General features: G+C 38.7%; 1 protein-coding gene and 1 pseudogene across 4 annotated transcripts; both read left to right on the top strand.

Moving 5' to 3' along the window:
• The window catches only part of LOC115552677 (uncharacterized), a 157,220-nt pseudogene that overhangs the window by 120,110 nt on the left and 22,644 nt on the right, over nt 1-14,466 (top strand).
• On the top strand, nt 3,213-12,604 carry LOC115552673 (uncharacterized). 4 transcript variants are annotated; one of them, XM_030368968.1, is made up of 6 exons: nt 3,213-3,597; nt 9,285-9,626; nt 9,743-10,114; nt 10,342-10,458; nt 10,733-10,783; nt 11,066-12,604. In XM_030368968.1, exons 1-6 carry the CDS (start codon nt 3,558-3,560, stop codon nt 11,230-11,232), a joined length of 1,089 nt encoding a protein of 362 aa, XP_030224828.1. In that variant the 5' UTR covers nt 3,213-3,557; the 3' UTR covers nt 11,233-12,604. The 4 variants fall into 4 exon arrangements, with proteins under 4 accessions (XP_030224828.1, XP_030224826.1, XP_030224830.1 ...); XM_030368966.1 differs by having other exon boundaries at nt 3,214-3,597; nt 10,733-10,788; nt 11,068-12,604; XM_030368970.1 differs by lacking the exons at nt 9,285-9,626; nt 9,743-10,114; nt 10,342-10,458; nt 10,733-10,783; nt 11,066-12,604 and adding exons at nt 3,745-4,077; nt 4,204-4,575; nt 4,830-4,946; nt 5,194-5,249; nt 5,945-6,497 and having other exon boundaries at nt 3,249-3,597.

Below are 14,466 nucleotides of genomic sequence, written 5' to 3' on the forward strand. Positions count from 1 at the left end.
TGTGGGGAAGTTGTGTTTGGAAATGGAACTAAGCTGGACATAACAGGTAATTATATTGTACTTCTTACTTTTAGTTTATTAAATTACTTTCAATTATAATAGATTCATATGTATAATATTTATAATTCATTTACTGGGACATGAATCTAAATCATTTCCTTTATTCAACATTCTGAAAATATTGTACTTTTTCATGAACAATTATATCACCTTCCATTATATGATGTGTACTTGGTCATAGAAGAGATACCATGAGATCTAAATCTTCGCTTTTAATTCTAGAACCCTACAGACATCTGGTTACCGTGGTGCTTGGAATACTGTTGGCTTGCTGTCTGGTTGGGAATATAATCCAGTTCATATCCAGAAATAAAAATAAAGTTTGTGAGCATTGCAAAGGTACAATAGATTCTACACTTCTTCTAGCCTACTGGTGTGACTTCATATGACCTCAGTACAGGTTAGAGATCTCCATGTTGGATATAGGTAGCGAAATTTAGAAGTTGATACATTGTATTTTACATTCTACATTGTTTTTACATATATATTTACATGTAAACATTGAAATAGTTTTTATATCAGGGTTCTATGAAACATAGCATTAACAATATAAATGTTATCTTAAAAAGTGAATATTCTTTTTCCCTTGTTATTTACAGGAAATCCTAAAGTCTCCTACCATGTTTTACATGCCTCAGTGATACAAGAACAACAGGTACGTCAGCATTCTGTATCTTTTTTATAATGGGTATGTATATTAATTAATCATCAAGCATAACATTTAGTGCTTTGGGAATGAATATATGGACATAACATTTGATTTTAAAAGTAGTAATATCTGGGGCTTTCTATAGTCCATTTTGAGGAAGTCTAATATTGTTTTTATTGCAATATCCAACTACCTTTCTGGATAAAGTTTAGCAACCTGGTGTGTATTGTGTATCTAGAATTAAACCTGCATAGCTTTTGCATATGAAGACAGAGGTACATTAGTTTGATTGCGTTGTCTTCAGCGTTTGGTAGTAAGACAAAGTTCTCTGTTGCATGAGGAGGAAGCAGATTCCTTGAACTACGGCGTGTTGGAGTTCTCAGACAGGAAAGCCAAAGGAAGGAAGAAGAACAGTGAAAGGACTCAGGAGTGTCTGTATTCCGCTGTGAGAGAAACCTAGGTGTAAAAAGTGAAAGATGAGATAAGAAGCTCAAATAGCTCTTCATAACTCTAGAAGGTGGTTAAGTTCAAACGTGTTTTAAATGTGGATGAACCCACATACATTTCTTTTTTGGAGTTTATAGAAACTTTCAGGCATTGCTGTATACAAATATCCATAAGCAGCATTGTGTTGTGTATAATGTTCAGCAAAACCATACTGACTTAAATAACAAATATGATCAGATCAAAATATCATTATAATTATTATTATTTTCTTGACGTAATTTTCTAAACAACTTAGTTAGATGGACTGCTTTGTGGGAAAATAAATGAGAAAATGATTGCAACTAATCTTATAAAAATAAAACTTGGAAATGTACATTGTTTTTCATTTAAAGGGAAGGCTGCCACAATTATGTTAAGTTGTATAGCATCTGATTGGTGACTTTTTAAAATGATTACAACAATTTAGGATGCGAAAGGCAGAAAAGAGTAATGCAAGAGATGACGCTGCATCATTAACATAGAGGACCCCTGTTTTAGCACAAGTTATCCACTTGCCATTTCTAAACCTCCTTTGTAACACAATGTGGGCGTATCCAACCAGCTGGAAGGGTTTGACTGGTGGACTGAGTCAACTGGTAGGCTGGAGTTGATTTTCATATATCTTGACTGACACCTCACACCCATGTAAACAACAATTTTTGGCTTGAAATGAGGTTATACATATATTGGTGTATTTAGGGGTGAAACGGTTCACAAAACACGAGGTTTGATAAGGTACGGACTGGTTTCGGGTTACGGTTCGGAACAGTTTCCATACATAGACAAAATAAATGCCTGATCATTTTCACTTGTATGTAGATTTTAAATTTATTATTTTAATTTGTATGGAGATTATATCTATATCTATATCTATAGATATATATATATATATAGATATCATCTCCATATGACTTGGAACATGCCAGTGGATATGTGTACAGAGATGACTCCAGAGAGAGAAGAGGGAGAACACAAAGAAGATATAAAAACGAGGGCAAGCCCTGCACTTAACACCTGACAAGACAGACAACATCCTTGGCTGTGTACGAATGGTGGCTATGTGTCTCTGGAATGGACTCATGTAGCAACTGTTGTCTCCATTGCAATAGGATCCCAAATGAGTACTTCTATTAGATATTAGTACAACTGAAATAAAATCAATCAATCACTTCATTAAGACTGTCGTCCAAATTGTTGATAACAACAACCTTAATTATTTTACTTGACTCTTTATTAAAGCACATACCAGATAAAATACTATAATACAATTAAACTGACAGTCACCATTCAGGTTCAGTCAGTAATATATATATTACTAGGAATATATAACCATTTCACCATTTCATGTTGCAGAACCTTAGCAACACATCCTGTTGAGACCGGAGTCAGGTCTATGTATGGTTACGAGTTGTGGTGGTGGGTCAAAAGCAAAGACATGACCAGCCACCGCCCCGCGTCTCAACTTGCTGTCTCACTCTCTGTTCACAGACCAGTGGTTAAAGCATAAACATTATAGTGAAAAAGGTTAAAGGAAGGAACACTTTAAGCGTTATCCTTCATGGTTGTTTTGTATTATCTGCCACTTTACACTGGTTGTTATAAAATGTTTGAGTTTCTTTGAGTTGCTCCAACACAGAGCACATCAATTTCTCTCCGCCTATAGCTGGGGTTTATTTTAGAACTCAAACATTCCTTGGTCACAGAGAGATACATTTAACTCCTTACTTTCAGTGTTTTTCAACTACTACTACTGCTGCTACTGTGTCTGATGGTAATACATTAATTTAATATTCTAATGCATTTCAAATACAATGCTTTTATCAACCCCATTCTCATAACAATGTCAAAAAGGGATATAATTAACATGCCTCAAGAAATATCCTTTTTCCAATATAGTACTCCCCATTTCTGTCTTTATACAAACTAATAATCAGGCATGTAAGCTATGTCACATCTGTGTGTGTGTGTGTGTGTGTGTGTGTGTGTGTGTGTGTGTGTGTGTGTGTGTGTGTGTGTGTGTGTGTGTGTGTGTGTGTGTGTGTGGTATTTATATGTTACTTATTCATAACATGCTAAACAATATCAGCAAGCAAAATCAAATGTATTCATCATTCAGGGAAAATATTTATCAAACGCCAGCTTTCAATGCCACATAGATGAAACAAAGCTAACTACGTAGTATCCAGTTTAGATTTAAATACAACATAAACTGTACCTCACATAAAGCAAACTGTATCATTGGCTTACCTCATCAATTGCCTCTAAGTTCCAGCCAATCACAGTGGTCCCAGGAAATGTAAATGTTAGTCTAAAGTCAGAATCATTCACTTCAGTGAGTCCAGCGTTGGTTCAGCATCAAACTATGACCATGTTTTTAGCAATGACGATTCTGAGTACTGCATGTAAGTACTGTTTTAATGAAATGTTAACTATTGAGGTGTTTGGTGATACAAATCTATCTTAATTCTTGCAGTACGTTATTCCATTTTGTATACTAAATATACAACAATAGTGATGTAAGTTTCTTTCTTGTTTTCTTTATTTTTTAGTGTCGATTACGACCCAAGAGGATCCCCAACCACTCTATTTTAAAAAAGCTGAACTTAGAGATACTGTTACTCTGGATTGTACAGTTTTGAAAGAGCAGAATATCAATGAAGAGTTATACTGGTATCAGCAATATCTGGGATATAATCCCCAAATGGTAGCTATCAGATTTTATACGTCAAAGATTAAACCGTCCTTTAAGTCGAGGTTCACAGTTGGAAGTAACTTCAATTTGACAATCAGCAACGTTAAGAAAGAGGATGAAGCAAATTATTTCTGTAATCAAGGAAGACAAGACAAAACCATTTGGAATGGCGTTTCCCTGACCGTCAAAGGTAAATCATATATTAATTGAGATCATTTTTGGATTGAATATCATGACCGATAATACATTTTCTCTGAAAGAACTGCAAAGATATTTGGTTTGTTTCTCATGATAATTATATTATTTCCCTTTGTAGATCCCAATGACCAGAGGTTTGTCTCCCAGACTGTGGTCCAACAGCCTGTGTCTGCATCAGCTCAGCTGGGAGACCCTGTGGCTCTCCAGTGCTCTATTACCTCCCAGAGGACGGACCACAGTAACCAGTGCCAAGGGGAACCCAGTGTGTACTGGTTCAGATCAGGACCATCTCACCCTGCTGCCATTTACATGAATGGAAACAGGAGTGGTGAATGTCAGAATGGTTCTGGGCCTCCGTCTGCTCCACAGAGCTGTGTCTACACTCTCCCCAAGAACAATGTAGACTCCTCTGATGCTGGGACTTACTACTGTGCCCTGGCAGCATGTGGGGAAGTTGTGTTTGGAAATGGAACCAAGCTGGACATAACAGGTCAATCTATTTTACTTTATGCTTCCAGAATATTCGTTTTTTTGTTTTTTTGAATACTTATTACTTTTAATTACAACAGATTCGTAAGTATAATATTGGTTATTTAATGCTGGGATATTAATCTAAATGTTTTCCTTTATTTAATATTTTGAAAATATTGTACTTTTTAATGAACACTGATATCACCTTCCATTATATAATGTGTCATTGTTTATGGAAGATACCATAAGATCTAAATCTTCTCTTAATTCTAGAACCCGACAGGCATCTGGTTATCGTGGTGCTTGGAATACTGTTGGCTTGCTGTTTGGTTGGAAATATTATCCAGTTCATAACGAGTTATAAAAAGAAAGTTTGTGAGCATTGCAAAGGTACATTACATTCTACACCTCTGCCTTCTGACTTCATATGATCTCAGGACAGGTTAGAGATGCCCATGTTTGATACAGAGAGAGAGAGTACATTGTATATTTCACAGATATGTTTTTTGTCTTAATTGTTTAACATATATACATGTAAACATTTAAAACTGTTTGAACATCAGGGTTCTATGAAACATTGCAATAACTATACAAATGTAATCTTGAAAAGTAAATATTATTCCGTTGTGATTGTCAGGAAATCCAAGTGCTGCCTTACATGTTTCCCATACCTCAATGATTCAGGAACTACAGGTATATCGGCATTGTGTGTGTTTTTTTATAATATCTACGTATATAATTAATTAATCCTCATCAAGCATCACTTATATTTAGTGGCTTGGGTATCATACACAGTGGTGGACGAAGTACTCAGACCACGTACTTGAGTAAAAGTCAAGATACCTAGTTTAAAATATTACTCCAGTAAAAGTGGAAGTACTCCCTTTAAACGTCGACTTGAGCAAAAGTATAAAAGTACTTGGCTTCAAATGTACTTAAGTGTCAAAAGTAAATTTGTGCAATGTAGCTCCAATGTCTTGCTATGCCCTTTATACACCCAGTCAAATAATTTAAGGTTAAAAAAACCCCACTAACAATACTCAATACAATCAATACAATGTTTTAGATTTGTGATATCTGATACTGACATAATTAGAAACTACAAAATGCATTTCCTGCAGAAAATGCGGTGAGTGCTGTAGTACAAAGTTGAAAATGTGTAAAGCCACACAAATGTTAAGTGTGTGTGTGTGTGTGTGTGTCTGTGTCTGTGTCTGTGTCTGTGTCTGTGTGTGTGTGTGTGTGTGTGTGTGTGTGTGTGTATGTGTGTGTGTGTATGTGTTTGTGCAGGGACACAGCCACAGAAAAATACATATGAAGACACAAGTAGACTAATTTGATTGTATTCTCTTAAATTTTTGGTAATGATACACAGCTCTCTGTTGTAGGAGGAGGAAAATGATTCCTTGAACTACGCAGCGGTGGAGTTCTCTGGCAGGATAACCAGAGGAAGGAAGAAGAACAGTGAAAGGACTCAGGAGAGTCTGTATTCTGCTGTGAGAGAAACCTGAGGCTGAAGTCCATCACCTACATTTGACGTGAAGGCAGCCACAATTATGTTAAGTGGTATAGCATGTGCTTGGTGACTTTACAATAATTACAACAATTTAGGATGGAATAAAGGCGGGAAAGAGAGGACCCCTATTTTACCACACTGTGTCAACTTAATGAGCCATTTCTAAATATATCCCTTTTTGATAACACAATGTGGGCGTATCCAACCAGCTGGAAGGGTTTGACTGGAGCATTGCATCATCTGGTAGGCTGGAGTTGATCTGTCTATCACACATCTGAGTGAACCCTCCCACTGAGGTCACACATTTAGATATTAAAATGGCTTGTCCACACGACACCTGGTAGAAAGATAGATATACTGTACAAAACAAGGCTAACTATGAATGTGGTATTTATTTAAATTAAAAAAAATAAAACCAAAAACTTTACTTCTCTGCTTGCATATATATACACACAAGTACAGCGTACGGTACACACCTTACTAACCATGTCCATTCCCATGAATGGAGACCACAAAACGGCAGGCATACAATGCATGGAAGCTTCAGTGATAATGATCGATAGGGCTCTAATCTGCTGTTCTAAACTCTATCCTTCTCTACCTAATGCCTCTGTCAGTCCTTAACAATTTGGAAAACTTCTGCCGACGTACGAAAACTTTGGCGAATACGCTGGCATACATCGAATAGGTTATGGGTGTTTTTATATAAGTACGCTGGAGCATCATGGAATACGCTGGCATAAGTCATAGTACGTCGCAACCGTAATTTTTTTTGAGCATGCACACAATTTTTAGATGGCCGTGACATATTGTAGCGTATTGTTCATACGCGCCGCATACGTTGTGGGTATGTTAGGCGATCGTGGTTACAGGTTACTTGTAAGTTATTAATAAGTCGCATATGTCGAGATACGTAGAGTCCAAGAGGACGGTGTTGTTGCAGATAAAATCACACATGAGCTGCTCGTCTGCGACATCCAGGCACAACTGCGTCTTCATGCCCCTCCTTGCCTTGGCAAGGGTTGGCAGAGAGGAGATACTCCTCCGCTACTGAGGACACTGATGGATGGGAGTCATGGGAGCCATCACGGGAACGAGGAGGCGAGGGCGAGGGCATGCTGTCAGGGGCAGGGGCAACTACTGCGTCTTCTCCAGGGGGTGATGGCGAATGGAGGGTTTAGGCCTGGGTGAGCGTCCACGTCCACGCCTACGGCCACGGCTAGCCGGGCCCTTGGGAGTATTCTTGATCATGTGGACAGCGCGAGGTCAGGATTTGAACCAGCTTTTATACACTGTTAGCGATACGTGCCGCACGCTATGCATACGTTAGACTACCGTTTGGCATAAGTCGTGCACGCTGACAACACACTAGGCGATCATTGTCATACACTGGCATTCGTATGCATACGTTTTCTATGACTTCTAAGTTACTAATACGTTATGTATTATTCCAGCATATGCTGGCGTTTGTCTATTCTTTCATAAGTTTGGGAAAAGTTTTCCGAATCATCAAGGTGTGACATGGGCAATACTCTACTCTTCTACTCTATGAGGTTCTCTCTTCAGAAGAAATCCACAAACACATATACATATATTTTGGTGGTTGCTGTTGATTTGCTATCCTGAAACACACACCAATCACGATGGTCTGTATCTGGATCTGAACCCTTCATCTGACTAGGAACATGCCAACCTTGTTGGTCTGTGGATCTGTGTAGAGGACTCCAGAGAGAGAACGGGGAGAACAGAAACAAGACACAAACATGTGCACGCCCTGCAATAAACATCTGACAAGACAGAGACAAGACATCATTCGCTGTATAGGAATGGTGGGTATATGTCTCTGGAATGGACCGATGTTGCTTCTGCTGGTCTCTGCATTACAATAGGACCACAAATAGATACTAATATTATTATATTCATGTACATTATGTATCTTTGCAGTCATTAATAACAACTACCTTTATTATTTAACTTAAAAATATCTCTCTCTGGTCACCGAACAGAGAGACACCATTCAGATGCAGTCAGTAATAGGAATATATAACCATTTCATGGTTGGTTTCTGCAGAACCTTAGCAACACATCCTGTTGAGACTGGAGTCAGGTCTATGTATGGTTAAGAGTTGTGGTGGTGTGTCAAAAACAAAGACATGACCAGCCAACGCCCCGCCTCTCAACTTGCTGCCTCACTGCCTCTGTTCACAAACCAGCGGTTAAAACACACTATAGGGAGAAAGATTAAAGGAAGAAGAACCTAAAGCGTTATCTTTCATGGTCTTGTTGTATTAACTGCCACTTACACTGGTGGTTATAAAAGTTGGAGTTTCTTAGAGTTGCCCATCAACACAGCACATCAATATCTCTCCGCCCATAGCTGGGGTTTATTTAGGTTCAAACAACCAAACAAATTCTATAAGGTCTGTCCTCGGTCACAGAGAGGTGCAGTTAACTCAGTGTTTTTCAACTACTACTACTGCTTCTAATGTTACAGTGTCTGCTACTAATATTACTGTTACTACCACTACTGCTTCTACTGATAATGGTAATACATACAATTCCTATTTTCTCATGTAATGCTTCTATACGACCCATTCTCATAACGACTTGACATAATTTACATTTCTCTAGGTTTGTTTTCCAATTCAGTACTCCCCATTTCTGTCTTCATACTAACTAATGATCAGGCTTGTAAGCTATGTCAACTGTGTGTGTGTGTGTGTGGGTGCGTGCGTGCGTGTGTGTGTGTGTCGAAAGCAAAATCAAATGTATTCCTCATCAGGGAAAGCTTTCAATGTCCGATAGATGAAAACAAAGTGAACGACGTAGGTTTTTATTGTTCAGTTTAGATATAGATATGACATGAACTACACCTCACAGAAAGCTAACTGGATCATTGGCTTGCTTCATCAAGTGCCTCTAAGTTCCAGCCAATCACAGTGGTCCCAGGAAATGTAAATGTTAGTCTAAAATTCAGAATCATTCACTTCAGTGAGTCCAGCGTTGGTTCAGCATCAAACTATGACAATGTTTTTAGCAATGATGATTCTGCGTACTGCATGTAAGTACTGTTTTAATGTGTGTACATTATTGAGGTGTTTGTTGATAAAAAATATATCGGAATTCTTCAAGAAGGATGTTATTCCATTTTGTATAGTAAATATACAACAATAGTGATGTATGTTTCTTTCTTGTTTTTCTTTATGTTTTAGTGCTGATTCAGACCCAAGAGGATCCTCAATCACTCTATTTGAAAGAAGCTAAACTTGGAGATACTGTCACTCTGGATTGTACAGTTTTGAAAGACAAGAATATTAATGAAGTGTTGAACTGGTATAAGCAATCTCTGGGATTTAATCCCCAAATGGTAGCTAGCAGATATTATACATCAAAGATTAAACCGTCCTTTACGTTGAGGGTCACAGTGGGAGAAGGAAGTAACTTCAATTTGACAATCACCAACGTTAAAAAAGAGGATGAAGCAAATTATTTCTGTAATCAAGGAAGTTACCAAAAAAACCTTTGGAAAAATGGTGTTTTCCTGACAGTCAAAGGTAAATCATATATTAGTGAATTTCTTTTTTTTATTCAATGTAATTATCGGAAATATATTTTCTCAAGCAAAGAATTTGGTTGTTTCTTATGATGATTATATTATTTCCTTGTGTAGATCAAAATTACCAGAGGTTTGTCTCCCAGACTGTGGTCCAACAGCCTGTGTCAGCATCAGCTCAGCTGGGAGACCCTGTGGCTCTCCAGTGCTCTATTACCTCCCAGAGGACGGACCCCAGTAACCAGTGCCAAGGGGAACCCAGTGTGTACTGGTTCAGATCAGGACCATCTCACCCTGCTGCCATTTACATGAATGGAAACAGGAGTGGTGAATGTCTGAATAGTTCTGGGCCTCCGTCGGCTCCACAGAGCTGTGTCTACACTCTCCCGAAGAACAATGTAGACTCCTCTGATGCTGGGACTTACTACTGTGCCCTGGCAGCATGCGGGGAAGTTGTGTTTGGAAATGGAACCAAACTGGAAATAACAGGTTAATATATTTGACTTCTTACTTACTTTTTTTTAACGATACTTCTTTATTAGATAACTTTTAATTATAATAGAATAATACAATTAAGTATAATATTGGTAATTTATTAGCATGATAATGAATCTCAATGTTTTCCTTAATTAACATTATGAAAATCCCCTTCCATTATAAGATGTGTAATTCTTTACAGCAGATACCATGTGATCTAAATCTTCTTTTCTTTCTAGAACCGTACATTAATCCGGTTACGATGGTGCTTGGAATTCTGTTGGTTTGCTGTCTGGTTGGGAATATAATCCAGTTCGTAACCAGAAATAAAAAGCAAGTTTGTGAGCATTGCAAAGGTACAGTACATTCTACACTAAGCCTACTGATGTGACTTCATATGACCTCAGGACAGGTCAGAGATGTTTGATAGAGAGAGAATTTTAGAAATGGGTACATTGTATAATTTACAGATATCTAGCCCCATATTTTTTGGACTTAATTGTTTTACATATAAATATTTACCCGTAAACATTTATGACTGTTTGAACATCAGGGTTCTACAAAACATTACATTAACAATAGAAACATAATCGTCAAAAGTAAATATTCTTCTTCCGTTGTTATTTTCAGGAAATCCCAGTGCCTTCTACCATGTTTCACATGCCTCAGTGATTCAAGAACAACAGGTACATCGGCATTGTGTGTGTTTTTTAGAATGTAAACGTTCATTAATTAATCATCATCAAGCATAACTAATATTTAATGGCTTGGGTATGATACATATGGAAAGTGGATAATGGGTATGATAATATTAGTTTAATTAACTACATTTTTAGGAAGGCTGATATTGGTTTTATTGCAATATCTAACTGCATGAACCGGCCTTTGTTTATGAAGATACAATGACACTAGTTTTATTGTATTCTCTTCAACATTTGGTAGTCTGACACAGTCCTCCGTTGTAGGACGGGGAAACGGATTCCTTGAACTACGGAGTGTTGGAGTTCTCTGGCAGAAAAACCAAAGGAAGGCAGAAGAACAGTGAAAGAACTCAGGAGTGTCTGTATTCTGCTTTGAGAGAAACCGGCCAAGAAGTCCATCAACCAGGTCCTAATATAGTTTTTATATAATTCCTCAATGTTGTGATCCAGTTCAGGTGTGGTAAATTGCTCAAGGTTTAAAAAGTGAAAGCTTAAGATAAGATAATAAGCTCAAATATAACCTTATAACCCTGGAAGGTGGTTTATTTCAAACTATGTATTTTAAATGTGGATGAACCCTTACCCAGATACATTTCTATTTTAGAGCTTATAGAAACTTTCAGGCATTGCTGTTTACAAATAGAGCTAAGCATTGTGTTAAATGTTCACAAAAATAACTAAACAACATAACTAACGAATTAGATCAGATACAATTATTTAGGGTGAAAGAAAACATTATGTAAAAACTAAAGATAATGTAATGTAAACTGATATTAGTTGGAATCGACAAATAAATTGTGATCTTCACGGTATGAGCTCCATCCTCTAAACAACTCAGTTAGACTGACTGCTTTGTTGGAAAAGTACTGGGAAAATAATTGCAAATAATGTTATAAAAATAACGCTTTGAAATGTTCATTGTTTTTCATTTAAAGTCATGGCTGCCACAATTATGTTAAGTGATACAGCATGTGATTGGTGACTATTTACAATAACTACAACAATCTAGGATGTAATAAAGGCAGGAAAGAGAGGACCCCTATTTTACTAGCCTGGCTATTGCCAGACCAAGCTCGGTCGTAGATTGCACGTTGGTCTGGGGAAGCTGTCATTTTCTTCAGAACAAGAGGCGTGATCAATGGGCCTAGTTCAAATGACTCTGTACGCAATTGGTTGCTTGAAGTCGCTTCCCTGTCATCATTGTGTCAAACCAGGCAATAGCACGCCAGGGGGAGAAGCCAGCTTGGAGGTTGGCTCCCGCAAAAACGTATCGCAACTAGCAAGAAATGCATTGCTCTTCTCCAGACCCTTCTGCAGGGCGAACTCAAATCGCCCAGCAGAATGGGCGGGGCGACTTGATGAGCCATTTCAAAATATATCCCTTTTTGATAACACAATGTGGGCGTATCCAACCAGCTGGAAGGGTTTGACTGGTGGACGGCATCAACTGGTAGGCTAGAGTTGATTTTCATATATCTTAACTGACAGCTCAAACTCATGTCAAAAGTATTTTTGGCTACTGACATTAGGTTATATATTTATTAGGGCAGTGGTTCTCAAACCTTCTATACAGCTTACCGCCTCAGAAAATATTTGTTTCCCCAAGTAGCAACATTATGACCAACGTTAAAAAATATAACAAAATACAGTAGTGTAGGCCTGCCCTATTTATCTACGCACATTTCATGCAGGAGGTACATTTATACATGGACCCTTTTCCAGAAAAGGGTCCTATGCTCCCCGGTTTGTATTGCTACAGGGGAACATAGGACCCTTTTTGTGAAAAACGGGGAACATAGGACTTAAAAAACTAAAAAGGGTCCTATGTTCCCCGAGCGGGGAACATAGGACCCGGGGAACATAGGGATGACCCCAAATTATATTGGGTATGCATGCCAGGCGGCTAGGTGGTGCTGTCCTACACTATCACACAACACCGCCATGTCTGAGCGCATGCGTAGAATTTTCCTACTTCTCTCATCCGGGCCGTGAAAACCAAACGTTTTGTTTTTTTAAGGTCCGACGCATGGAAACAATCCAACATGTTTGTTTATTTCTCTGTACTGGCGCATGTATGCGACGTAATCGTGTACGCGACGTGAGCAGATCTGAGCAAAGTTTTGAGTTTTGGCAGTGTAGACGGAAACGCTACAGTGGAGCCTATTCAAGTTTTCCACTCTGGAGGGTGGTTTCAGATTTTTGCGTTTTTAAGACCCTAAAACGCTGTCACCATCTAAACGAAAGGCACTTCCGATAAAATGTTGTCGTTTTACCCGTAAGCGTCTTCGTGTAAACGGGGCCTTTGTTTCATACTGGCTTCGTTATTAGTGGGTCTCATTGATTTATGTTGACGCCGGAGCGTGATGACGTTCAGCAGTGTTGCCGTATTGGGTGGTTTTTCCCGCTAGATTTGGTCTGTATTCTGCTGTGAGAGAAACCCGCCACTGAAGTCCATCGACCAGGGAGTTTGTGTCCCCATCAGGCTAAAGGAATGAAGTGGTATTGTCAGGTTCCGACGCAGTTTGGATTGATGAATTTGAATGTTGTGCTATGGTTGTCCCACTAATTAGTTTGCCACAAATTTCAACTATGATTACCGAGGTTGCTTGGCAACCATTTGCTGGCTTGAGGAACAATGTTGCTTTGGGGGAGAATTACGATTTGTTTTCAATAAATTATTGCATTTGAAGTTTCTGTGTCTGATTGATGTTCAGTAGTATGATGAACAATGAATAAATTAAGTAGGAATTTGACAATACAAATACTTAAAGCCGACTTGTTTAGCCCGTAATCACACTAAAGCCTACATCAAAATAGACTTTTCAAAAGAGACTAACGGAGAAGAATGGGCAAAGGAGTCAAAATTGATAGAGACATAATGCTTAATTAATATGGTCATCTGACCATACTAAAGCTGACCAAATGGACAACTTTTTAATCCAGTAACCAACACTCCAGCTGCAGTTTTGTGCGCAGTGGCAAATCAGTTTGAGCTCTATCAAGTTGGTTTGCCTTTTCAAGGCTCAGCACAGACTTGCCGTAACAGTTCAAATGCATTTGGCTGTCTTTATATTCTCTCTCATTCATCCTACGGCCACCCTTGTGGACGGAGGGTATATGACAACATGTACGACATGCTCATTGCGGACGCGGAAAGTATTGTGGTGAGCAGCACGGGAATGCCCAGATGGGAGAACAGGGACAAAGCAGTTTGCATCTCTCGTGCCTTATTCACTTATTTTAGACATCACACACACACACAAAACACACAGCATATCCCCCACGCCCACGAATCCCTCGGCGGCGCTGCCGCTTCCCCGAAGCCTCCAATGATCCACCTGGACAAGGTGACCACGGCGGTGATCACCTCCCAGCCCCCATTTAAGGGGTCAGTCATCCTCGTCAACCCCAACACCAAGCACATAGTCCCAAGGGTTCAGGGGGTCGGCGCTGACCAGCAGGTCGCCGGGGACACTGCCGGTGATCTCAGATATCAGTGTCAGTCTCCCCCCATACTATGCGAGTCGTGACGGATAATTATATAACACATTAAAAAAAAGGTTTAAAAAGTATTTTCCCTCCCAAATTTTTTGTTATAGTTGTTTATAGTTCTAGTATGGTCTACTTATTCATAAATATATGTTTTGATCCAACTCCACCTAC

This window comes from Gadus morhua, chromosome 10 (assembly GCF_902167405.1).
Source record: "Gadus morhua chromosome 10, gadMor3.0, whole genome shotgun sequence".
Lineage (NCBI taxonomy): Eukaryota > Metazoa > Chordata > Actinopteri > Gadiformes > Gadidae > Gadus > Gadus morhua.